This window comes from Chionomys nivalis, chromosome 13, assembly GCF_950005125.1.
Source record: "Chionomys nivalis chromosome 13, mChiNiv1.1, whole genome shotgun sequence".
Classification (NCBI taxonomy): domain Eukaryota; kingdom Metazoa; phylum Chordata; class Mammalia; order Rodentia; family Cricetidae; genus Chionomys; species Chionomys nivalis.
The window spans coordinates 71,759,594-71,784,747 of NC_080098.1; the positions used below are offsets into that span (position 1 = coordinate 71,759,594).

Consider the following 25,154-nt stretch of genomic DNA (forward strand, 5'->3'; position numbering starts at 1 on the left):
TCCTCCGGGATAGGACCTGAGCATTCGGCACCCTCGGGCACATACAGTCTGAGTCCTCCTCAAACCCAGCATTCAAGCACAAGCATTTTCTCCAGATATTAAAAACAAAGGAGTTGGGGATGAGCTGGGAGGAGTTGGGGGAGGGGAAATCAGAACCAGAATATACCTACTGTATTAAAAAAAAATCTATTTTCAATTTTTAAAAAAAAATATATACCCACTGAATAAATATTTCATAGACTACTTAATTATTATTTAATTATTTCTCTAATGTCAATCATTAAGTATTATCATTTTCAGGGGGAGAGCAAGATTCTATTATAATCAATGCCCTGATAAGTTATGTCTGCCTTAATAACACATTCACTTGGTTCGTTGGTTTGAGCACAAAATGGCCTGATTGTCTCCTTCCCACCGGTTCTGAGTAGGCAGACAGTGAAGCGAGGCTTTGAAGTATTCAGCAGGCCTGTGAAATCGTGATGGGTCCCACTCAGCCCACCCACTTCTCATTAACACAGAGGTGGAGCCGGAGGAACCCACCCACTTCCTCATCCTACAAAACGACCTGTTCCCTCTGCAGTTTCAGAAACAAAAGGTGATGATCTTCAAGAGCGCAGGGTTGTTCTAGCATCAAATGCTTCCAATGTCTTAGTGGAGGAAAATGTAACAGGGTGAGAAAGACTTAGAGGGAGGGACAGTGAAAGAGACGCACGGCAGTGGGGAAAGGTGACAGGGAGCCCTTGGCACCCGCAGGACACCTGAACAAGATGGAAGAGCTGACAGCTGACCTTTCTCGGGGGAAACGGGAGTAAGAGGGGAGCACTGGGGCCAGGGTGTGCGTGACAGGAGATAATGAGTTTTAAATATTTGGGATAATTAGCAGATGGCTCACTGTGTGTGCTCAGTAAATAAACATTAAGTCCATGGATCTGAATGTTCAGGCCAGACATAAGAAGCTGGGCTTCTACTTCTCCTCTTCAGGATCCCTGACCAATAGCAACTCATGGCCCTGCACTGTACTGAACTTGGTACTGCCCCCTACAAGAAAGAGTCTCTACACCAGTCTGCCCCTTACCCCACCCCAGTCTACCCCTTACACGCCAGCCTGCCCATTACCCCCCAGTCTACCCATTACCCTAGTCTGCCCATTACCCCTCAGTCTGCCCATTACTCCCCCAGCCCCTTTACTCAGCCTGAGCAGGGACAGTAGAAGGGGTGTGGCTTAGCTAGAAGTCAGACCTACTTTTGAACTCTGACTTTGGTGCACGCTTGTTAGCAATGTGGCTGACCTTTGGTGAAATCGAGGATGAAGTCCCATCAGCCCGAGGGCTGTTGGGAAGGTGAGAGGGAGCACACACCGTACCTACTGCGCTGGCTCACAGCTCAGGGAGGGGTTAGAGTCGGAACAGGACACAGCTCCTGCAGACTCTCCTGTAAAGCTTTGGAGCCCAGCTGGTGGAGATTTTATGGGAGCTGCTAGAAGTTCTAGGAGGTGGAGGAGCGAGTGGCAGGAGGTATGCCATCGAAGGGGTCTCAGACCCGACCCTCTCCAGTCTCTGCTGCCGAGCTGCCCGGGAACTGGAGGCACCATTGTCCCGCATGCTGTCCATATCATCTCTACATGCTGAGCCTCACCCAGAAACAAAGTAGCCAAGAGGCAGTAGACTGAAATCCCTGAAACTGGGAGACAAGACAACCCCTTCCTTCCCCCTGGTCCTCCACACATACACAAACACACACATACACACACAGATGGATACACACATACACACACACAAGCACACTCATACACACACATGTACACACACAAGCACACTCATACACACACTCAAACACACTCACACACATACACACACATATACACACATATGCACACATATGCACACATATATACACACACGCATACACACACACACTCACACACACACACATGTAGTCCCTCTCAGGAAGTTGTCACAACAAGAAGATAATACCTAGCATCAAAAGTACACAACAAAGGGCATTTTGTGTGCGAGATTGCAACCCATCTCCTGAGAATGAGAACACGTCCCTGATGGCCGTTCTTCCGGCCGTTCTGTCCTGAAGCACCCCATTCACAGTTCACGGGAATCTTGTATAAGCATCTGGTGTTTCCCATCTGTGCAGACAGGTCTAGCAAACCTAATGTCTAATGAGCAAGAACGGTGCTCTCCCACCCACATGTCTGGCACAGAGTGAACCAAGCATGACCAAGGCAGGTCACGGCTCAGGTTCATGACCCCCTGGAATATGACATGAAGTCTTCTGCACAGCTACATCCAGGTTCACGGGGGAAATACTAACTAGCAGCATCTATCCTGAGCACACAGTGAAGATACAATTGCCTTCAGCCCTGCAGGAGGAACTCTATTCCCGGCTAAGCCAGCTCATCCCCCATGCCGTTCCTGCTCTTGGTGTGGTGGTCCCTGGAAGAGACCCCACTGACCTGCGTAGCTCCTTCCGGTGCTCATGTTGGCTGGCAGCAGCGTCCACTTGTCAGTGACCGGGTTGTAGTACTCCACGGAAGCCAGGTTGCAGGACCCATCATCCCCTCCAACCACATACAGGAGCCCATTCACCGCACAGACCCCTGGAAACCAAGCAGAAGGCACAGGCTCAGTGGGAGCACCTGAGACCAGGAGCCAAGGGCAGCTGATGCCCGAGCCCTGCAGGCTCTTTCCCATTTCCTGTTGCCCAGCAGAGAAGCCACTTGGAGGTCTGAGTCCACTCAATGGAGGAGCATGCTGGGCACAGCCACTGGGCTCTGAGGGTCCCCTTTCTATGGAGGCCGCTGCTCTCACTGGGGAGCTTTTATTACTATGTGGTCCTACAGATGCTCCCACTGTGCCCTCCTCCCCCAGGGGCTGCCACATTATAGAGCTAGCATTGCGGGTTCTCCCTGTGGGAATGTTATAGAGAGATGGCACAGGTCTCCCTGTGGGTCATGCAGCCCTCCCCATCAGCCTGAACTAGGGAAGACAAGATTCCACACACTCCCATTTCTCTGCACCTTCAGTCTTCCCAGCTGAGACACATGTTGTGTCCACCCCATATGCTGTTAATGGCTGTGCCCCTAACCCCTCTTAAGATGAACATCTGAATCCAGGCACATCTGGATTCAACTCAGGCTGGGAAATCCTTTCTCATTCTTAACTCAGAGTGAGCTTGTTTGATGGCAAGGCCTCATGAAGCAGGACAGAGGAGCAGGGAGATGTTATTCAAGACCTTAAAACACATAGTCCAGTAGATAATGTTTGCTTCTGCTTTTTTTTTATAAACACATTTATTTCTGATGCTTTTAAAAGCAGTAACCAGCAACGCTGATTAAAGATACTCTCAATGCTGCTGCGAGCAGAAAGTGTGCTGCCTTCCTGCCCACGTGAGCACAGATGTACATGAAAGAAAACAAACAGGTTCTTCCCTGTCTCAAGATTCTACTTTTGGCTTTTTCTTCTAGAGAAATCATTTTAAATGTGTACATTGACTCAACCATTAGGATCAATTATAGTAACTACAGTATTACAAGTAGCATGGAAAATGAAGTATTCAATAATTAATTGTGTAAACTATGATATAGCCATGTTAAATGAGAGCATGAAGATACGAGATACATGTAGTGTTGTGATTAGACATGGATGAGGAATGGAAAAGCAAGTTTTAAAGTAGTACTGTGGTAAGATCCACATGTTATTATATAAATAATACCTAGGTGTGAGTGTTTATACATGCCCATGTCTATAACTGAATTCACAGACTGCAGGCAGGCTTGCCTTACAGGCTCTGGAATTCCTTGTTCGCGTGGCTGAAGGCCAAATGCCAGCGCACTCACAACAGGCTCAGGCCGCGAGCCAAGTGGTAATGCCCCTCTGTTTAAGCCTCCGACAAGTCGGCCACACTGAGTTTAGCAAGCAGGTAACGTGAGAATAAAGGAGACAAGTCTACCTGGCAGTGCCTTCCCATCAGTCCGGCTGGGGGTGAAGCTAACCTACCCTTTCCCAGGGCAAAGGAGCCCAGAGCAAGGTCAGCACTGCAGGGCACAACTCAAAACAAGGTCACAGGGGGAAACAGCGTGGCCGGGCTGTCAGGCCCCAGGACACTGACCCTGAGTACACTGGGGCAGGTTGTTCCTACAGGAAGGATTCAAAGAGCAAAGGGACAGGGATACAAGGACAGTAAAGGAAGGACACTAGAGGGTTAGGTAGGGTCTGGTTCCCCTGCCGGGAAGGAATTTGGACCCTGTGAAGTACGAGGCCGGATCAGTCTGACGCTGGCTGAGAAAACACAGCACAGCACCACCGTCTGGCTTAGGCCCACGCAGTTACAAGGCTACAGGCCTAGCCACCGGACAGGGCCCTGCGGAATCTAGGCATCCACCTCCACCAGGGAGAAGGGTTGGTTCTGAGTCTCAGGGTTGGGGAGGTCCTATGGCCAGCCTTTGGGGTCCAGGTCTCCCTCCTCCTAATGTTGAGGCTATGAGGCAAATGGCCTCACTTACGTTCAGGACACAGGCTCAGCTCCAAATTCTGGCAACCCTGCCCCTTTCCTGTCATCCAGAGCAATCACCTCCGGGGAGGAACGCGCTGTGGCCCTGAGAGGAGAAGTCGCGGTACCTGCGTTACGCCGGCACATGTTCATGTCTGCCACCTGCTTCCAGGTGTTTGTCCCGGGATCGTAAACCTCGACACTCTTCCTCACCAAGGGTCCGTCATGGCCCCCGGTGGCATACAGCTGTCCACTGAGCACCCCAACGCCTGAAAGACAGAGCACAGAGTCCCAGCCTCAGACCTGCTAGAAGAACCAGAAACCAAGAGGCCTGGTGTCCAGTCCTGAACAGCCATCACCAGCAGGGTGACTTGGGGAGCAAGTTCTCTCTCCCTGGACCTCAGTCCTAATGTGCAGTGCAAACACAATGAGATGCTTCCCGGCTCCTTGTAGGACGGGCAGCTTGGAAACACTGAGATACAAAGCCAACGTGACCCCATTTCTGCTTTTACGATGTAAATATGTGTGTGTGTATACATATACATGGGGTAACAAAGAGATGAGTCAAGGAAATCCGCTAAGATGTGGGAAGTGGCTGTTTCTCAAAAGTAAAATGACTCCCGTTTCCCCCTTCCACACTGCCTTGTTTTCCTTCAATTTTATTATTCAATAATAAGATTCCTTCAATCTTATTATTCCGCCTCGGTAGCAGGGTCACTGAGGTCACCACTGGGGAGACATCGCTGCCAGCCTGGTCCTTCAGCCCATCTTCTTTTTATGGCAGAAGGCATCAGACTTCTCCAGGGGAGACACAGGCCACAGAGGAGGAAAGGGGCACCTCGTGAGAGCAGCTGACCTGGAGACTGGGACACCTAGACCTGCACTCTGCCATCCCCTCTGGGTGACCCTTTCTCTCTCGCATTCCTGGAGGAAGGGAGTGGGGATGATTCAGAGGTCCTGTCGGGACGGGACAGGCTGCATCCCTTCTGCTGGGGCCTTAGTCCCAGAGACACTGGTCAGAAGTCCAAAAGAGTGTCTCAGTGAATGGGACGTGCAGCCAGGTTGTGGGTCCAGGGCTGGATCTGGAGACTACAGACTTCATGAGGCCGAGAACAGCTGATGTCTTGCCCTGGCCTGTGCTCGAGGCTGCTGATGCTGGTGGTCTCTCAGCAGATAAACACCTACAGGACAAGATGTCAGATCCAGCCTGTGGTTGTTTATGCAGGGCAGCCAGTGGTTCCCAGCAGTTGCCCTAAACTAGCAGCAGATGGTGCTGCTGAGCCAACAATGGCTGGCATCAGGTTGTGAGATTCGGAAAATCAGTAGGCGCCAAGCTGCTTCGCTTTCCCTTCCTCCGGGGTCAGCAGCGGCTGGCACCTCCAGGACCCTGAGATGCCCTGTTCCACCACCATGTCCATCTCTGCTCATGCTGTCCTAGCAACTCTTCCACCGCCCTCAACCCATGGAGAGCCACACTGGGCTCGGGCAGCAGCAGTACAGAGCCTTTGGTCTCCAGATCTTTGGCTCTCACAAGCACCCACCATGACAAGCACACGGGCTCCCAGCCCTAGAGATGACACGTCCACAACTGTTAGTATAGTGAAGCTTTGAACAAAGGAATCCGGGACAGGCCCCACAGAGAAAGGAATTTGAGGACAGGGCTCCAGAGAGCTCCGAACACAAAGCTCATCTCAAGTCAAGGTCGCTGGCCCTCCAAGAAACTTAAGCAGCAGTTAATGACATCATCTAGGGCCTCTAGCCAAGGATGGGCCAGGTGACTTCTGCCCCAGCAACTGGTGGGGAAAAGACATCGCCACAGGCATGGCCGAAGCTGCAGGGCTCCACCACGGGTTGTCTCGGGGCACCGTGTCAGGTTATTCCTGGCTCTACCAGAGGTTGTCTCAGTGCACAATGTCAGGCTATCCCTGGCTCCACTGTGGGTTATCCTGGTGCACTGTGTCAGGCTCTTGTCCCTCGTTCACCGTGGGTTGTCTCGGTACACTGAGCTAGGCTGTCATCCCTGGCTCTGCTGTGGGTTGCCTCAGTGCCCTCTGTCGGCCTGTTTCTATATACATAGGCCTTTAGCACTTGCTGCCATGCCCCAAGTCACCATTTGGATTTTTAGAAGGTACAAAGAAGGTGCTAGAAGCTATAATTACTAAATGATCGGGCAAGGGAGGGGAAATCACAGGACTTATGAATGGAGCTGGTCCTTTGAGGATGGAGGCAGCCCACGCATGGCATGGCTGAGGTATTAAATGCCAAAGATGGCGAAGGAGGTTGCCCAAGATGAGGTCAAGCACACTCAGCTCTAAAGCTCAGGTTTTTTGACTTCATTCATGGGGGGCCAAGTTGTCAGGATTAGCAGAGACAGCTTCCCAAAAGAACTCCAAAAACATGCTTCTAAAATAGAATCATTCCAACTTTCAACTTCACAGCCCATCAGTATGTACACAAAACTTCTCTTTAGAACAAATGTAAACAGCCTAATTTTTACAGGATGCTAAGGATGGAGATATATGATGTCATAATCCAGTCTCCAGGAGTAGATGGAGCAGCGGAGAAAAAACGAACACAGGTAACTCTACGGAGAGTATGTGGTTTCTCGTCTCAGGAATCATACCGCCTTCCCACCAGCCCCAAACTGAGAATCAGCTCAGTCTCCAGGAGCCCCCCAGGAACTATGGCCAAGGCCTCGCTTGCTCCCCCAGACAGTGAGCCCCTGAGACGGTGGAGGAGACAAAGGAGAGGGGAAGGGGCTGTTGAGCAGTTCCTGAGCTCCTGGACTTCCCCACACAGAAGAAGCAGAAAGTCATTTGGGAAATCTTTCTCTCACCATGTTGGAGAGGAAGGAACAAAGCAAGGGAAAGTAGGGAAAGGGACCTAGGCTTAGCTCCAGCCTTAAACGCTGTGATGCTGGCTTTTAACTCCCAAGACACCAGCTTCAGGCAGGCAAGCTGGGCTTGTCAGGGCAGCGGCACCTGCCCTTCCTCACTGGGATGATGCTCACTGGTTGAGGACTAAAAAGCCTCACCCTGGAGAGGGAATTCTAACTGAAAGTTTCTAATTCTATACTTGGACAAAGTGATCCACCTCTGAGGTCAAATCAGTATGCGGAAGCCTTTTAGGGCTGAGGTGGGGAGTAAGAAGACAAAGGCCTCGGCCAGGTGCGCCTTGCCATCCCAGCACGCAGAGGCTGAAGCAGGAGGTTGTAAGTCTGAGGTCAGCCTGGGCTGCAGAGTGAGCTTCAGAGGATAGAGGGGGAATGTTTGTATCATGACAGCGCCTGGCTCACAGAGGCCTGGACTTTCCAGAGACGTAGGTCCATGTACAAACAGAAGGGATGCCCTGGTGTAGCCTGGGCTATTGGTGAGCTTGAGGTTTGCCTGGGTCATAGAACAGTTGTCTAAAACAGAAACCAGCAGTAATAGACATGGAAGACATCACCCCTTCTCTACTGATCAAGGAATCCCTGGGAAAGGCAGATCCCTGTGTGGGCACAGCTGTAGGTGTAGGGGTGGGGTTACCAAAGGAAAAGAGAAGGGATGCGGGAAAGTAAGGTGCAGTTCCGTTGTCTGTCTCTAGTCCCAGCCATGAGGAAAGTAGACACAGCATGCACACACAGCGGTCTCCTGTACCCCAATGGTCTCCTGTACACCAAGGCTCTTCTGTACCCCAAAGCTCTCCCGAACCCCAGAACTCTCCCGAACCCCAAGGCCCTCACGTACCAGCGCCACTGCGTCGGGTGCTCATGTCTGCCACATATATCCACTCGTTGGTGGCTGGGTTGTACTGCTCCACAGTGCTCAGGCACTGCCTGGAAGCCCCATCGTAACCCCCGACAGCATACAGCTTCCCTGGAATAGACAAAGTGGCTGAGGATGGTGGCGGTGGCACTGACTTGGAGCAGCGGCTCGGCTGGCGCTCCGTGTTTAACCCACTGAGGTACCTTTGCCCATTCAGAGTTCTCAGTGGACCCAGCTTATTCTCCAAACACGGGGCATATCTCCCTCACGTTTCTACCTTCTCTCTGCTCTGAAGCCCTGAGATACTGAGAAGTGATGCTGAAGCTCTTTCTAAAAAGGGGCCCAGGTACCCAGCCAGCACAGAAGACTCGCCTGGCATCACTGAGGTTCAAAGTAGTCTTTCTTGGAGAACTAGGTTAAAGCATGCGGTGCTAGAAGCTATAAGGCTCTCAGACATGATCACACCCCCAACTGTCTGGCTCTAGGCTCACCATGACAAGCAAGAAGAATATGGGAGAATATTCTTTGGAGAGAATCAGAGCCTGGTCACACCTCCAAAAACTCTGGCTGGTAGCACAGGCAAAAGAAGGCATGGGCAAATCTATTTAACAGAATTACTCAATCAAGGATTTGGGGTCAATATATCAGTTCCTAATACGGTGGGTACAACTAAGATTCAAAAATCCATGATTATGCTGTTAGCTCCTTAGGTCCAAACAATGCCGTAGCATCAGGGCTATTGGTCCAGCAATTCCGCTATCGCAGGATCTTTTCTCTCTGAGTCTTTTCAATTGATCTTTCTCAAAAAGATCTCATCCACAGCCCCTCATCCACAAAGTCAAAGCTGACAAAGAAATATATTCAGTAACCTCTCCAGAGTCCAGGCTGTTGACACTGTGCACTGGCTCAGGTAGTCCGGGGCCACTGACACTGTGCTGGCTTGTGTGGTCCCGAGCCAGCGACACTGTGTGCTGGCTCCTATGGTCCTGGTTTAGTGACACTGTGTGCTGGCTCTGGTGGTCCCGGGTTGCTGACACTGCTCCCTTGTGTGGTCGGGAGCCAGCGACACTGTGCACTGGCTCCTATAGTCCCAGGCCAGTGACACTGTGTGCTGGCTCGTGTGGTCCCATCTCTGTAACACGCCATCTCCTCTGTTGAGCACGTCCGTCTACACTCCAGACCACACTGTACCTTGTCTTATGAGTGGTTCTTCCAGGCAGTGAGTAGTAAATTATCCTGCAATTCTTAGGGGTCACTCAGACTGCATAATCTTGGTAGTGAGGTAACAAGACGAAGGAGAGAGCTGAATCTTCAAACCCTTGTGAGGCACAGCCCACTCCCGTTTCTCCTCCACATTCTTAGAAACACTTTCTGCTGCCCTGAGGCAGCCCACGGCCAACAGAGCTACACCTGCAGGGCCAGCTATTGAACTGCACTTCCTCAAGCAGGCACAGCGGCAAAAGCCCTGGTCCCCAGCAGTATTTTAAATCCGCACCTCCTCTGATCTTCAACCTTGTCCCAGCTGAAGCAAAGGGCCACTCAAGGCCTCTCCTGGAGAGCATTCCCGAGGGCCTGCTATTTTTAACCTCTGGTCAATTGTTTGATGTTCCTGGCTAAAGAACAAGAAGGGAAAGGAGAAGGTGACCGACAGAGCTCTTGGATCTGGCTGACCGATCAGTTTCTGTCCCACCAAGAGAATGAGACCTTGAGAAGCAGTTCCTCCTGAGAGGGACAGGATCCTGGCCTCGCCAAGATGGTTATGCTGGGATAATATACCTTCAAGTGAAAATTTCAAACTAATAACAGTGTACAGCTGAGAAACGCTGGGAGAAAAGGCGGTCATCGTCTATGCTAGTCAGTTTTCATCAGCTTGAAAGAGGGACCCTCAGCTGAAGAACTGCCTCCTTCAGATTGGCCTATAGGCATGTCTGTGGATCATTTCCTTGATGGCAAACTGAGGCAGGAGGGCCCAGCCCACCGTGGGTGGTGCCGTCCCTAGGAAGGTGGTATCTGAGCATGGAGAGCAAGCCAGTAAGCAGCTCCCCTCCATGGTCTCAGCTTCAGTTCTTGCCTCGGGTTCCTGCTTTGACTTTCCTTGATGGTGGACTGTGACCTATAAGCCAAACAAACCCTTCCTTCCCCAAGTTGCTTGAGGCCAGTGTTTTAGCAGAGCCACAGAAAACAAACGAAGACACCACCTCACTGTATGTTAGGCTCATGTGTGCATATGTCCATGTGTACACATGTGTACCTGTGTATGCGTATGCATATATATGTGTGTTGGTGTACGTGTGTAGGCCTTCATGGGTGCACATGAAGCAACCATGCATATCTGGATGAGCAGACATCAGTGCAGACTAACAACTCTTCATTGGTCCATCATCTCTAACACTTTTAATCAACTCATACTCTCCGCATTGGTACCGAGCTCACACATGCGCACCCATCAGCATTTGAGGATGGTTTCCTGATCTAGATTAGGAGTCAGAAGACCGGGGTTGAGGACTGCTCTGCTGTTGACTGTCATAATACAAGCACTTTATCGGCCCTCGCCAGGACTGCTTTACCAGTTGAGACCTATCTATGGTCTTCCAGAGGGCTTGGGAGAATAAGGAAGAGAAAGATGTTTTATAGATTTCTGAGTATTGTCTGGTCAGGCCTCGGGTCTCACCACTCCCTTACGCCTGAGCCATACCCCACACCAAGTCTATCCTGCGACCTGAGATGTGTCAGACCTGAAGAAAAGTAGCCTGCCTTCCCCATTGCCGTGTTAGCATGCAACACGTGAAGGTGAGCAGGGAATTAACAAGCATAACTAACTCAGACCTTGCTTTATATGTGCACCTGACTGTATATGTTATCTCTGGGCTCCCTACTTCCTTCCCATTCCCCACTGTTAGCAAAGATACTGACAGGTGGCCAAGGGACAGGTGTCACTCTCCCCTGCCTCTCTTCTTTCTCTCCTGACCTCCTGAAGCCCTTCTTAGCCCTCTTGAGTCCTAGCCCTCCTTGTCTGTTAACTGGAGACAGTGGGACCGAACTCAGACCAGTGACTTGGATAATGGAGTCACAATAGAAGGAGCTTCAAGCACAATGCTGGACTCAGGACAAGACCCACAGGTTAGGGCAGAGCCAGCCACCACCCTCTGCTGCCTCCTTACCCTCCACAACACCCACTCCCACGCTGCTCCGCCGTGTGTTCATTGGGGCCACGAAGAACCACTCATTTGTCTTGTAGCTGTAGGCTTCTACTGACGCCAGACCTAGGGAGAAGAGAATCATGAAATTCCTACAGCCGTGGGCCTCACCCTGCTCTATGAGGAACAGTGAGGCCAGGAAGGGGCCAAGGTGGGACTACAGACTCGATGTTCAGCCTGGTACGCCTCTGCCTATCATGTGGCTATGGTGACTCCTCAGGCGACATAAGGCGACCACTGACCACCAAGGTATGACATATCAGGAATCTGGTGACAGCAAGGGGTACACCTGAAGTGCGCTATAGATGCACACATCAAATTTACAGAATGGAACCTTCGATCCCAAGTAAATGCCCGAGGATGTCTCACTGAGCACCAGTCCGGATCCCTTTTCCCACGTCTTCTCCCACTTTACAGGCTGGATGGCTAAAAATGTACCTCCCGAGATCCCCTGCAGCAATGCGTTATTGAGCCCTAAGTAGAAATCTGGGGGGAATTTCTAGGATGGCTTTCTCATTTCTGATACAAGGCGACCCCTTCCTGCTTCTTGCTACCAAGGACACAAATGCCCTATCTGGAGTTATAACCGCTCTAAGGTTATCATGGGGAAAGCCAAGAGGAGCTTAGAGAATTTGGCCCCGGTATCCATGTACAGTCAGACCGAGTTGGGAACAGTGGCCCCTGGACTCCGTGTTTCCTCTCTGGATACAACAAAACCCCCCTTCACAGGCACCGTAAGCAAATCCTGCTGAAATAATCCCTAGTGCCCATCCTAGACCACACTCACTGAAGAGCCTTCAGAGAGGTGTTCAATAAATAAATAAATTCAGCTTTTCCCTCCCTGAGGCCAAAGACTATCATGGCAGTTTGGGTCACCATCTTCAGTCATCCACCTGACCACGTCAGTACAGATAACAATGTCTCTCCAAAGTCACAACCCACTAACAGTTCAGACTGAATGTGTATGGTGTTCACCTCCACGTCTGTCTGTGCACCACATACGTGTGGGGTCCATGGAGGCCAGAAGAGGGCATCAGATCCCCTGCAGCTAACGCAAGGTTATACACGGCTGTAAGCCGCCTGCCACATGGATGCTTGGAAAAGAACCTGTGTTCTAGGGAAGAGCAGCCCCATGCTCTCTCCAGACCCCAGGTTGACATTTTGAAGGGAGATAAAATCTGGGAGGGAGGTGCCCTCTGGGGGGCAATAGAGTGAGTTGCCCTCTGGGGGGCAATAGAGTGAGGTGCCCTCTGGGGGCAATAGAAAGAGCAGTGGCCAATCCAGCAACGGTGCCTGCTCAGAGCCAGGTGCCTTCCCCTTAAGACACAGGTTCTTCAACGGCTCAGTAAGGTGCTCAGTCTAGATTCCTGAGGCTCTTCCAGCAGGACACTCTCCCTTTCTCTGTCTGATCCTCTGAGGAAACAGGCTACTAGGCACAGGAGAGGTGAGAAGGGGCCCTTCTGAGTGTGGACCTCCTCAGAACCCATCATATCATGGAGCAGATATGGACTCGGTCCACAAGAAGGCTTGCTTCTGGCAGACAGCAGTTAGGAGTTTGGATCCTGAAGGCCCTAGAGGCCGACATTTATGATGAAGTCTTGCTCTTGGGTAGTGGTGCCGTGGAAGTGGTGGGACCATTGGGAGAGGGTCCTTAGCCCTGGGGGACCCTTGAGGCCTTCCTGTTGCTTCCCGGCTAGTGATGTGAGCAGTTCCATGTATGAACATCACTGTACCATGATGAACGGCCTCACCACAGGTCCACACAGGTCTGTGGACTTGAACCTGCACCGCTGTAAGTCACAAGGTATCTTTTCTGTGAAGATTACGTCAGTATTTCCTGACAGTGAAGAAGAGCTCACTGAGTCCGAGGGGTTCATGCCTGGGGCATTGCTGCAAATGCCAGAGGCTAGCCCAAGAACTGACCGAACAAAGCAAAACCGCCCAGAGAAAAGAGTACGGCAACACTCCCTGGACCTACCGGTGCTGCCGTCAAAGCCTCCGACTGCGTAGAGGAGGTCATTGAGCACGGCCGCACCCAGCGTGCTCCGGCGCTCCTGCATGCTGGCAATGGACGTCCACTGGTCCCTCACGCTGTCATACACATCCACCGTCCGCACCCGCAGAGAACCGTTAAAGCCGCCCACGGCATATACGTGGCCAGCCATGAACACCACACCTGAAACGGGAGGAAACAAAGCGTGAGAGTCAGAAGAGGGCCGCCTGCCCAAGCTGATGTCTGACGTCAAGGAAGCAAGGTGGGCTTACAACCGACTCCAGATGGAAGGCCACCTCCAGCTCTAGGTATCTGTGAGGAACTATGGAACTCCGATTTCTTCTCCTATTTGTTTCTCTAGCTTTGCCTGGTTTGAGTAAACTCGTGAATTGGTTTAAACTCACAAGCATGTAAGAGCTGACCTCAGAGTAAGCAGTAGCAATGTGCTGTGCACACCTGCGGGGGGGGAGGGGCGGGGAGTCTGCAGAAGGAGCCGCACAAGGCAGAGAGCAGCTGGGGAGAGGCTGCTTGGAACTCAGGTGGGTTGGGGGCGCTTACCTGCTCTGCATCTCCTGGAAGGAAGCTCAGCTATCTGGTCCCAGCGGCCCTCCTCAAAGTCATAGCACTCCACGCTGCGGATCGCCTTAGGCGCCTGGCCACCAACCACAATCATGACCTCCAGAAAGACAAGCACATGTTAACTAGGTCTGCCCAGCACACACGGGAGTGTATGACAAATCTGTGGCCCGTCCACGCGCTGCCTGCCAGTTTGCAGAGTTACACACAGAAAGATGCTGCCCTAGTCACTGAGGGCGGTTACATATTCAAGGAAAGACAGCCAAGCACCACAGATAGGCCCACACTTTGCAAACACGCCCTCTCTGGGTGACGCCGCAGTAAGGAATGCATCTAATACAATCTCAGTACGCACAAGATGGAGGCAGAGGAACATGATTTTTACTTTGAGGCAAACAAATGTATATGGGGTGGGAAGCCCAGATACTGGGTACATTTTTAGGATACTATATTACTCATAAGTTTTTCTGAGTATCTGGACTGCAGAGGGTACCCAGTACCTGCGTAAAGAAAAAAAAATATTTTTGAAGCACTGCTTCATGGCGGTTATCGAGTTAAGTGACTGACAGCTCTGGAAAACGGTGCCCAAAGGGCTTTCATTTCCCCTCCAGGGGGAAGGCCGTATCTAACACAGCCAGGCACACGAAGTGTGTTGTTATTTGCTTGTCAGTGATTGACAGATGAGGGATGTAAAGAAGTTCAGAAAACACATGTAAACAGCCAGAGGTCACTCAGCAATGGGAGGCAGAGCAGGCAGGGGAACCCAAGGCCACCTGATCCAGAGGGGAGGCTGCCATGGCTTCTCCTCATCATCAACGCTGCCCCCTGCATGCTGCCCTTCATTCGGGAGTCACAGAAACCAATTCAGTGGGTTGTGACCAGAACACATCAAATTGAACAGCACGGAAAATACACAGCCAGGGTATTGGTTTATGAAATATTTGTTCTAGTTATATATATTTGGGCGTATATTTTGAACAGCAATTCATATGTATTTCTGCTGCAGGGTGTGTTAAACCAAAGGAAAGCCATGTTCTCGCTGAGTTAATGAACCTGTACTGACTCGTGGCATCCACGCTCTTGAGCCATTATTCATGCTATTAAATAAATAAGAGTCAAAATGACAAAGATAACAGTAGCCTGGATATTTTGATAAACTTGGGCAAACTCACACTGCCCCCAACATGATAGTACCCCTTCCTGACATTTCCACACCCTTCTTAAGAGGTGGGGACGTGTGGACGTCTCCGTTAGCCAACCTAAGCCACGGGGTTGAGCACAACCTGAAGCCTGTCTTATCCACCTGCCAGTCCTCACACAAACCCCATTTCCAGTTTAGCAAGTCCAGTATTTGTCTGAGGATCTGTTTGCAAAACGGCCCGGGAGATGCCAAAGCCCTGCTCTACAGAACTCAGGCAGTGAGAAGCACCGTTTTGACCCCTGGCCTGTGGGAATTTCTTGATGGCATGCCATTAACAATGTCTGCCACGCTGAACTATCACAGTGCTTTCTACTGCCTCACAGCGTCTATGCGGCCATGTGCATTGACAGGAGTGCAAACCTCAGGGACAGGAAATGCCTAACGACAAGCATTACACATTGTCAGGCGTGACAATGACTCCCTGCTGCCCGTGTCATTGGTCACTGCTCGTTAGAATTGGTTCACAGGGTCTTTGACCCAAATATAGGTCACAAACTACAAGATCAGGAGTCACTGACCTCTAATCCCTTCCAAAGCAAACCAAAAGACACAGGCCTGGCCTCACTGCAGTGCTCCCAGACCAGGACACAGGCCTCACTGCTGTGCTCCCAGACCAGGACACAGGCCTCACTGTGATGCTCCCAAATCAGGACACATGGGCCTTAATGTGGTGCTCCCAGACTAGGATACAGGCCTCATTGCGGTGCTCCCAGACCAGGACACAGGCCTCACTGCGGTGCTCCCAGACCAGGACACAGGCCTCACTGCAGTGCTCCCAGACCGAGTCTTCATGCCCCTCTACTGCAAGCCTCAGCTTAGAGTCCTCAGTTTGGAGACAGCAGCACCCTTTACAGAGAAAAGTCAGATTGTACATCTCTTCCCACCACATCTTGTTTAAATGGCAGCCATGGGCAGATCCATGGGGTTGCAGGGTAGGTATGGGGATGTTAATGTTAATGAACTCAGCTTCTTGGCAAACTCCAGACAAGGCCAACTCCCTCCTCCAGGGCAACTCTAAAGACTATGTGCCCATGAACCTCCCTAAAACTTGCCTTAAGTATCTCACTGTCATCTAGGTTAGCCCCAAACTCTTAGACTCAAGCAATCCTCCTGCCTCAGCCTTGTGAAACTGCAGCCACATGCCATCTCGTTCCATCCACGGGATAAGCCTGGGTAAGGATGGGGTGCAGGACTCACAAGGAGTTGAAGAGCTGGTTCTAGGCTAACAATAATGCTCGCTGACCAGCGTGTAATCCTAAAAACTGCGATGTACTTGAAAGACTTGCAGGTGCCCAGGGGTCCTGATCCCAGGTCTCAGTTGTCACTATGGTGAAGGTACAGTTCTGCTCACTGGAAATTTCTGGTTGATTGAACATGGGCAAGCTGAACTCCACCACCACAGGGATGGTTATTAGGCACCTCCCAAGGAGAACACCACCACTATGGAAGGTCAAAGGGCCATTTACTTTAGTGCGGTTTCTTAGCCTGGTTTCTTAGAACGTGAACGGCCAACATAATGAGTTTTAAAAACCATGCGATGCTTGTTCGCCCCCGCCATCCTGCCTCCAGGAGGATCACAACAGGAAGGAACACACTGGAGCGACTGGTAAACAGGACCAAGCTTTCCGGCCCAAGTACGGATCAAGACTCTACCCTGGCCACAGGGAATGTCCACTCAGGTCAGAGGAACCTGGGCTGTGCACACTTTCTTCATGGGGTAAGAGTAGAGTGTGTCCAAACTCTCTTCCATGACAGTTGAGCTGGGCGGAAGGCAGGCCCAGCCAGTCGGTCCCTCGGGCCAGGGCAGGAAGCAAGTCTCTCTTACCCTGGTGCGTGGGGCCGCAGGGCTAACACCAAAACATTCATCCGAAGGAAGTGTGTCCTGTAGAGTAGAAGACCGGTCCATGCAGGTTCCTAAGCAACAGGTGCCCCTGGCAAGAGCTGATGGCAAGACGCAGAAGCAATAGGGGTCTGACAGGCCGACAGCGTGAGAGCAAGGCCCAGAGAAAGAGAGAGCCAACGGGCGTTGGGGTCAGACACATCTCGGCTCAGCTATGAGCCCATCACTACTCAGCTGTGGACCACAGGCAAGACTTTCTGCCTTGCTAGGCCTATTTTCATTATCTGAAAACTGGGCTGTTTCTCTCACAGTGTCTGTAGGCCCTGTCAGCGTGTCTTCCAAGGCTTAGGGAACAGCCGGCAGTATTGATATGCAAACACTGCGTTTCATCATTGACGCCTGGAGACTTTGCTAAAAGAGACAACTGAAAACGTAGAAAAGAAATACACACGAGCCTTGAATGAGAGAGGGAGGTACATGGGCACCCAGGGGTCATGGTGAGGGCTCTCGGGATCCCAGGGTGTTTGATGGGGCACGGAATAAGATGGAAGAGAGGCAGTGCCAATCAAGGGACGTGGGCCAGGTGTGAGGTCACCCTAACCACCTGCCAGCAGCCTCTGCTTCTAACAGCTTTTATCTGAGAGCAGGACAGTTCAGTTCAGGAGCAGGCTGCCCTCGTCCATCCTGAATGGCTTCTGTAACATTTCTAAAGGGGGTGGACGGAGGCATCTCCCAGAGTCACAGCAAAGTCTCATGCTCAGCACATTTCCAAAGGTCTCCTTTGCACCTCCTAGTGGCTGATATTTTTTTCTGCTGCCATCTGTGGAGTTGGGCAATGCAGGCGGGCTCTGAGACTGAGAGACAGCCTCTGGTTGTCCATAGCAACCCAGCCTCAGGGAGTGTGCTGGGCGCCAAAGGTATGGGAGCCAAGAACATGTCATTCGCTGTTCCTGCTGGAGGGTGTCAGGATGATCACCTGTCCCCAGCTCAGGAACACTCTCCTGTCACCCTCTGCAGCTGTCTCCAGGAGTTCTATTCCTTTTAGGATGTGGCTAGCAGACAGAGCCATTGCTGGGAAGTGCAGGGAGAGTGTGAATCCCTCTCCATCGCTCCGTTTCTCCAAGTTTGGTATATCAGAAGCCTGTCTGAGCTGAAATTCTGACAGCCCAAGCCAGTCTGCCCTCGGAGGAACTCCGGGTATCCCAAGGATCTCCTCTGCGTCCTCAGTCATTCGCAAATTCCCTTGCCATCTCAGAGAGACTTCCCAGAGGGCAGAATTCAGGAGTCTTCCCATAGAGGACTAAGGTGAAAGAGCGTAGGGGCCATGCCATAGAGCGGTTTGGAGCTACTCTCCCTCGGCTTAAATCTCAGTCCAACCAAAAAAAAAAAAAAAAAAATCTCAGCCCAACCATCCACTGGCTGTACTTCACAAAAGGGAAGACATATTCTGATCCTTCTGCAAGTCCCCTGCTCTTATTGTGTGTGCTATCTTAGGGATTTATGTCTATCAAAAAAAGTAGCAGGAGGGATGGGTGGTGGTTCTGCCATGGGGTGCAGCAAGCCAAGGCTTCTGTCTGAAGTATGCCCCCTCACTTCCATGTGGTAGAGCCCCTCACTGGAGAAGCCAGCTACCTTGCACCGAGGCCCAGGAGGCAAGAAACCAAGTCTGCCAATGGCTGTGTGAGTGGGGTCTTCCCCAGACTAGCCTTTGGATGGCTGTCGCCATGACCTCTGGCTTGGCTTTACAAGAGGCCAGAGCCTGCACATCCCAGCTAAGCCCCCCAGGACACCTGCCCACAGAAACTGAAAGACAGTTGATATTTGTTGTGTTGAGGCAGCAAGGAATATGAAAACAGATAACATATAAATCCATGGGGAATCGGCGACTTATCTGAAGAGTCAGCTTTCCCTATCTTCAAAATGGATGGCTTACGACTGTGAAAACTCTCTGCGCAGAAACTGGAGCGCCTGGCCCAGCACTCGGCACCTCTGCTCGGTAACTGAGACCCACTGGAGGGACTGTCAGCCCTCGCGTTGCCATGGGCAATCACTCAACCCTACGGAATCTCGGTGTTCTCCACCAGCATCCAGACTCATTACAAAGACCAAATAAGATAACAAATGCTTCGTGCTCAGCAGAAAACATGGAGAGGCTGCCTATCAACCGCCATGCAAGCAATATTCTGTGTCATCGTGGACACTTTGTGCGACCAGGACAGTGACCCAGAAATAAGTAAGATATAAAGTACCCATCACCCTGAGTTGTTGCCCTCAGAGAGTGGGAGTCGGTATCCAGACATGAGCTCCATAGACAGTCTGCATTAACTCTGAGCACTCAGCCTGGGTACCAGTCCAGAAATAAATAAATAAATAAATAAATAAATAAATAAGTTCCTCTTCTTCTACTCCATGGTACAAGAGCATCTTGGGCATCCTTTATTATGGCACTTGGATAACATAACTGTCCTGCACATCTGTCTCCCCTCCCTTTACCTGGGAGTCTCTTGAAGAGCAGACAGCTACGAGTCTGTGCACATCTGCAACCTACCCTGTGCTGGGCCACTGTGGAAGGGCACTGAATGAATTGATTTCCACATGACAGCTGACAGCCGAGAGCAGACTGGAGTCTGAGATCTGTTTATTTCATCTAAGTGTCTTCTAGTCTCCCAGGAATGGTGGCTAGGTTCCCTCAGGGTTGGATGGTTTTGTGGGCTGTGCCGAATATTCTATAATGTGGGGTGCACGTCCTTACTGCACCTGTGCAAAAACACGTGTGTGGGCAGTGAAGGCAGGGGAGACAAATGAGAGGTTGAAAAAGAGGTCAGTGCTAGATCCCATACCATGACTTCTTTTTAAAAAGAAAATATCTATCATTCACGAGAACCTTCACTATCGGCCACCCTGTGCCAGGATCTGGGTCGCGTGCCAAGGACACCAGCAGACAATGCCTGCTGCACCAAACACAGCATAGTGAAGAGTGCACACTGCAGAAGGGAACCCTAAATAGTTGGCAAAGCCTCAACCCTGGGTGCACATGTGCTCCCAAAACCAACATCCCTGTTCTTTACAGACAAACGTTTACATCACCAACACAGCCATTAAATATCCTTCCCCATCAACTGTATTTCCATGCACGAGTGATAAACTAACAAAAGTCAGATCTCAGAAGGAAGACATTGTGGTATGAAGGATGGGCACTAAGTCTCCTAAGCACACTGCTTGTGTGAGGCCCTGGGCTACTCCCAGTACTGCCAAAAGAAAGAGAACGAAATACCCATAAATAAGACTGACAACAAGCAAGCAAAAGCCATGCGTGGACAAGAGAAAACATCACTGAGAGAAGTCACTGAGCCAGTAAACAGGGACAGACGCGTGGCAGACCGCCAGATAATTCCTGCATAGACCTAGAGACGGACTCCAACCCCAGTGAAAAGGAGCTGACTCTGAAATTAGTGGACACCACTGCCAAGAACAAAACTGAGGCATCAGTGGGACCTCGGGACTTAGGATCCACGAGAGAGGTCACGTGACTCACACAGGGCAGACAGAGCACACAAGACACAGAGTATAAACCCAGAATCAGGCCAAGTGTACAGCTAAAGGGGCAAGGACTGAGGGGGGAGGGTCCCCCAACCTGTGGTATGAACATTTTCTTATCAGAATAAATGAAACCTGATCCTTACTTCATATAACATATTTTTTTGATCCTCTGAGAAAGAGCCATAGATTTAAATGTATAGGTTCCAACTTACAGGGGAAAAAAGGTGTAAGTTTGGGGAAGAGCTGTTTGTTTTCAGCTTAAACTCAAAATAAACCACCACAGAAAGAATCTGAAACTGTTGGCACCTGCTATTCAGAGCATACTTTGGGAGACAGTGTGGAGGCTCCACAGAAAGTTAAAAATAGCTCTGACATATGATCCAGCAATCACACTGCCACATATGTATCCAAGGAGCGTGAAGCCAGCTTGTCAAGAAGACACTGTCACTGTGGTGAGGACTACAGCCGTGTCCGCGGTGGCCTCAGCCTGTACCATGACGAGACAAACAGAAAACGGGACACAATGTGGCAGGATGGTATTCAGCCTGAGAGAAAGGAAATCTGTCATTTGCAACACGTTTGACCTAGCCCTAGGATAACCCAGGCACAGAAGGACAGACAGAAGGACAGCTCTCACCTGCACGCAGAGTCCAAAACAGGCAAACTCAGAGACAGAGTTACAGCCATTACAACACGCAGGGGGGAGGGAAAGTGGCTGGGGAGCTGTTAATTAAAGGGTACAAAGCTTCTGTTTCATGTAGAAAGGCTAATTCCAGAGCTCTGTTCTACAGCATGGTGCCCACAGTTAATAAAATGTTACATTGTTGAAAATCAGTAAGGGTAAAATTTAAATGTTCTCACCACAAAAAAAAAAAAATAAGCATATGTGGTCATAATACACGTTGGTTTACTCAGTTTTGCCATTCTATAATGTACACATACTTTAAAACATTTTAAATCACAATGTATATGATAAACATATACAATTTTTCTTGTCAACTGAAATAGCTAATTTTTATGAATTCCACTCTTCCAAAGATACTATTGAGAAAACAAAAAGACAAGCATGGGCTGGAAGAAAATACCATGAACAGCTTAAAACCTCAAACTAAAACTATGCACATACCAAGGCCTGATGCCTTTAATATAGAAAAGGCCCTTAAGATCTACCAGTGAAAAAAAGCAATCTGTTAGGGACAGGGACAAAGGGCATAAACAGACAGTTCCCCAAAAAAGATATACAAATAAAAATGACATAAAACCGAGATTAATATCGCTCAAGATCAAAGAGACACAGACAAAAATACGTCATTTAATAAAGAAATATTTAACACAGATATGTTTGCAATATAAAAACAGAAAGTGCTTCACAGACTATCAGTGGAGAGTCGTGAGGTTCACGTGGTACAGACATAAACAAAGCACATGTACCCATTACAGTTCAAACGCTGATTCGTTCACACGTGCCGGAGGAGACGCAGTTTGTGGCATTTAGTTAAGCGGAGGGCAGAGAAACATAGTTCAGTCCATACAGAAGATCCCACAGATATAAAAATGTGCATTTTCAGTTATTCATAAATAAATGATCAGAAATATTTCTGAAAAGAAAACTTAGCAGAGCAGTGGCCGCAGTGGAGGGTCCAGGTGGCTTCCACACTCCTTCTAGCTGTGTGTATTCTTACTAAGCTGAAGTAAGTTTATATTTGTGTAATTCAGGAAATGTACACTTCTCCATTTAAAAGATACAGGATGGGCCAGCAAGATGGCTCAGTGGGCCAAAGTACTTGCCTCCAAGTTTAACAACAGGAGTTCAACCCCAGGGTCCCACATTGTGGAAAGGAGAACAGACTCCCACCAGATGTACACACACACACACACACACACACACGCATACACATGCACACACACACAGAGACAGAGAGGTGGGGAGAGGAGAATGGACTCCCACCAGTTGTACACACACACACACACACACAGACACGAAGAGGTGGGGAGAAGAGAACGGACTCCCACCAGTTGTACACACACACACACATGCACACACGCACAAACACAGAGAGGCTGGGGAGGGGGAGAGAGAGAATAATCAGATATAATCAAATAAGTTTCAGTTTAATGTTTCAATAAAACAAAAGACATTGAGGGACAATAAGGCAGATGGCCAGAGAGACCAAGTCTCTAACCCTGTTCTTGCACTTTCTAAGTGGACGTGGGGTGGCAGGAGCAGCCAGCAAGCGCACACTCAGGTTTGCACAGGAGTAGGTGTGGTTCCGAGAGCAGATGTGAGGGAGGACGGCCACCACGCTGGCTGGGCTGACACTTGGACAAGCCATGCAACTTCTGCAAACCTCAGTTTCCTCTGTAGAACCCAGGCTCTGTAGGGACCAGTGTTCAGGGTTGTGGAGATTTTTACATAAAACACAGCCACGCTGGCTAGTCTAACGCCACCTTGACACAGTTGAAGTCATCTGAGAGGAGGGACCCTCAGTTAAGAAAATGCCTCTATAAGATTGGGCTGTAGGCAAGCCTGTAGGGCATTCTCTGAATTAGTGATTGGGGGAGGAGAACCCAGCCCATTGTGGGTGATGTCATTCCTGGACTGGTGGTCCTGGGTCCTGGCTGCTGTAGGAAAGCAGGCTGAGCAAGCCATGAGGAGCAAGCCTGTAAGCAGCACCCCTCCATGGCTTCTGCATCAGATCCCACCTCCAAGTCCCTGTCCTAACTCCCTTCAGTGACGCACAGAGCTGCGGAAGTGTGAGTCAAACAAACCTCTTCCTCCCCACGCTGTAGTTGGTCATGGTGTTTCATCACAGCCATGGTAACCTTGACTAAGACAAGAACTTCATAAAGACTGAGCTGCTTTGTACCAGCTGACACGTTTGTGATACATGAACACACTGCATCTACCATGTCCTTCGTGGTCCAGAGGGATGGGAGCTGCGGTGGGATGGTGGGGGCTGCCAATCTCAGAGAAGCCAAGTGATTAGTGTTGGGCAATGTTAGCAGTTAACTGGGTTAGTGTTAGCAGCAGGCAAGGAGAGCCAGGCGTTAGCTGAGAAGGGAGGAGGAGGATCATGGAGGAGGAGTCTAAACATCTTCCTTGTAACAACCTGCTATGTAAGTTTGTGGCTAAAGTGATTCATTCCTGCCTCCCTTCCCTGCTGGTTGACTGAGACCATCCCCCACCCCACCCCCACTCACCCACCCACCCCACCCCATCAATAGGTTACTGACAAGCCTGGGGACTCTAGGGACCACCTGTCCCACCTCCCTCATCCCACAGACGAGAAACACGCAGACCAGACAGAGAGAGAGCACCAAGCACTCGGCACCCACTGACTACTCTGAACCTCAGGATCCCCTAGCACCTTCCTGTCCACAGGTTTTCAGTTCCCCAGCTTCCTGCCCTGCTCCACTGTCTGTCAGCCCTAACTGTCCTTCATGTGGGTTCCCGGGATGAGGAAAGGCACCAGACTGGGAGTGCCCTGACCTCCACCGTGAAGCACACCCAATCCCCTGCTTCTCTTGGAGCAGCACACACGGCGTGGACGTAAAAGGGGGGTGGGCGTCCACCTTATGCTCAGATCTCCTGTAGCCGCTGTGGCCACCTTGGGACTCTCCTAAGCAAAGCAGAGAGAAGTACCGGCAAATTCAAGAGGAGCCAACAGACTCCATCTCTTGGGCCACAAACACAGTCCTGAGCCAGCAAGAACTGCAGAGAGAGTGGAAGGCCTCTCCCCCTGGACAGTCCTGAGCATCGGCAGAGGCTGGGCCGGGGCTTACCTTGGGCAGGCTGACCGGAGTCCGGGGCTTGGTCCTAGGGTTCTTGATCAAGAGCCTTTGGTCAAGGGGTAGGAGATGGTACTTCATGGCTTCGATGAGGAAATCCTTACAGGTATTATTATTCTTTATCAGAGCCTCCTCCTCGACTGTCTGGGGATAACAGTCCACAGGTGACCCTCCAGCATAGTGGGACCACACATCCCTAGCCTCTCCCCAGGCTGGATCATTCCCAACACTCACTTATTCCTTTCTCTACCACACCACCCCAGACGCCAAGGAAGACCCTCAGAGTCCCACCTCTGATCCCTGTTCCACCACATAGAATTCCTGATCCTCGATTTCCTCATCTACAAAATGGGCATATCATGGGTACAGACTCAATAGGTTCTATTTGAGGAGCTATCCCTAAGGAAGACACTGACGAACACGACAAGGCTCCTAACCTGAGCAGCTCAAATGGAGGAAGTGGATTCACTTAGCCCTCAAGCCAGTCATGTACAAAGAAGGCCTGGCCAAGCCTGCCTGGCCCCATCAGCAATGATGAGTGGACATATGGCCAGGGCCATCATCTTCTAGCAGCTTTGGAGCTGGCAGGGAAGACGGATTGAAGAAACAAGGCCCTCGCCTCCAGAGACCTCTTTTTCCCAGACGTAACCTGGGTTACTTTCTCCTTCCCAGTAGGGGATGGAACTGGACTGGAACAAACATAAAAAGGGATTAAAGAAGTAGGTTGAGGGCACCAAAGCTCAGGCAGCTGGTCCCAAAGAGCCGCTTTGGC

At 50.5% G+C, this 25,154-nt stretch overlaps 1 protein-coding gene across 1 annotated transcript in view; it reads right to left on the minus strand.

The window, feature by feature from the left end:
- The window catches only part of Klhl3 (kelch like family member 3), a 115,070-nt gene that overhangs the window by 7,813 nt on the left and 82,103 nt on the right, over positions 1-25,154 (minus strand). Inside the window, exons 9-15 of the mRNA XM_057787487.1 lie at positions 24,377-24,526; positions 13,995-14,112; positions 13,422-13,619; positions 11,408-11,509; positions 8,229-8,357; positions 4,629-4,769; positions 2,465-2,608 (exon numbers count right to left, since the gene is read on the minus strand). Of these exons, the coding sequence (XP_057643470.1) occupies positions 2,465-2,608; positions 4,629-4,769; positions 8,229-8,357; positions 11,408-11,509; positions 13,422-13,619; positions 13,995-14,112; positions 24,377-24,526 (982 nt within the window). The remainder of the gene's footprint in view (positions 1-2,464; positions 2,609-4,628; positions 4,770-8,228; positions 8,358-11,407; positions 11,510-13,421; positions 13,620-13,994; positions 14,113-24,376; positions 24,527-25,154) is intronic.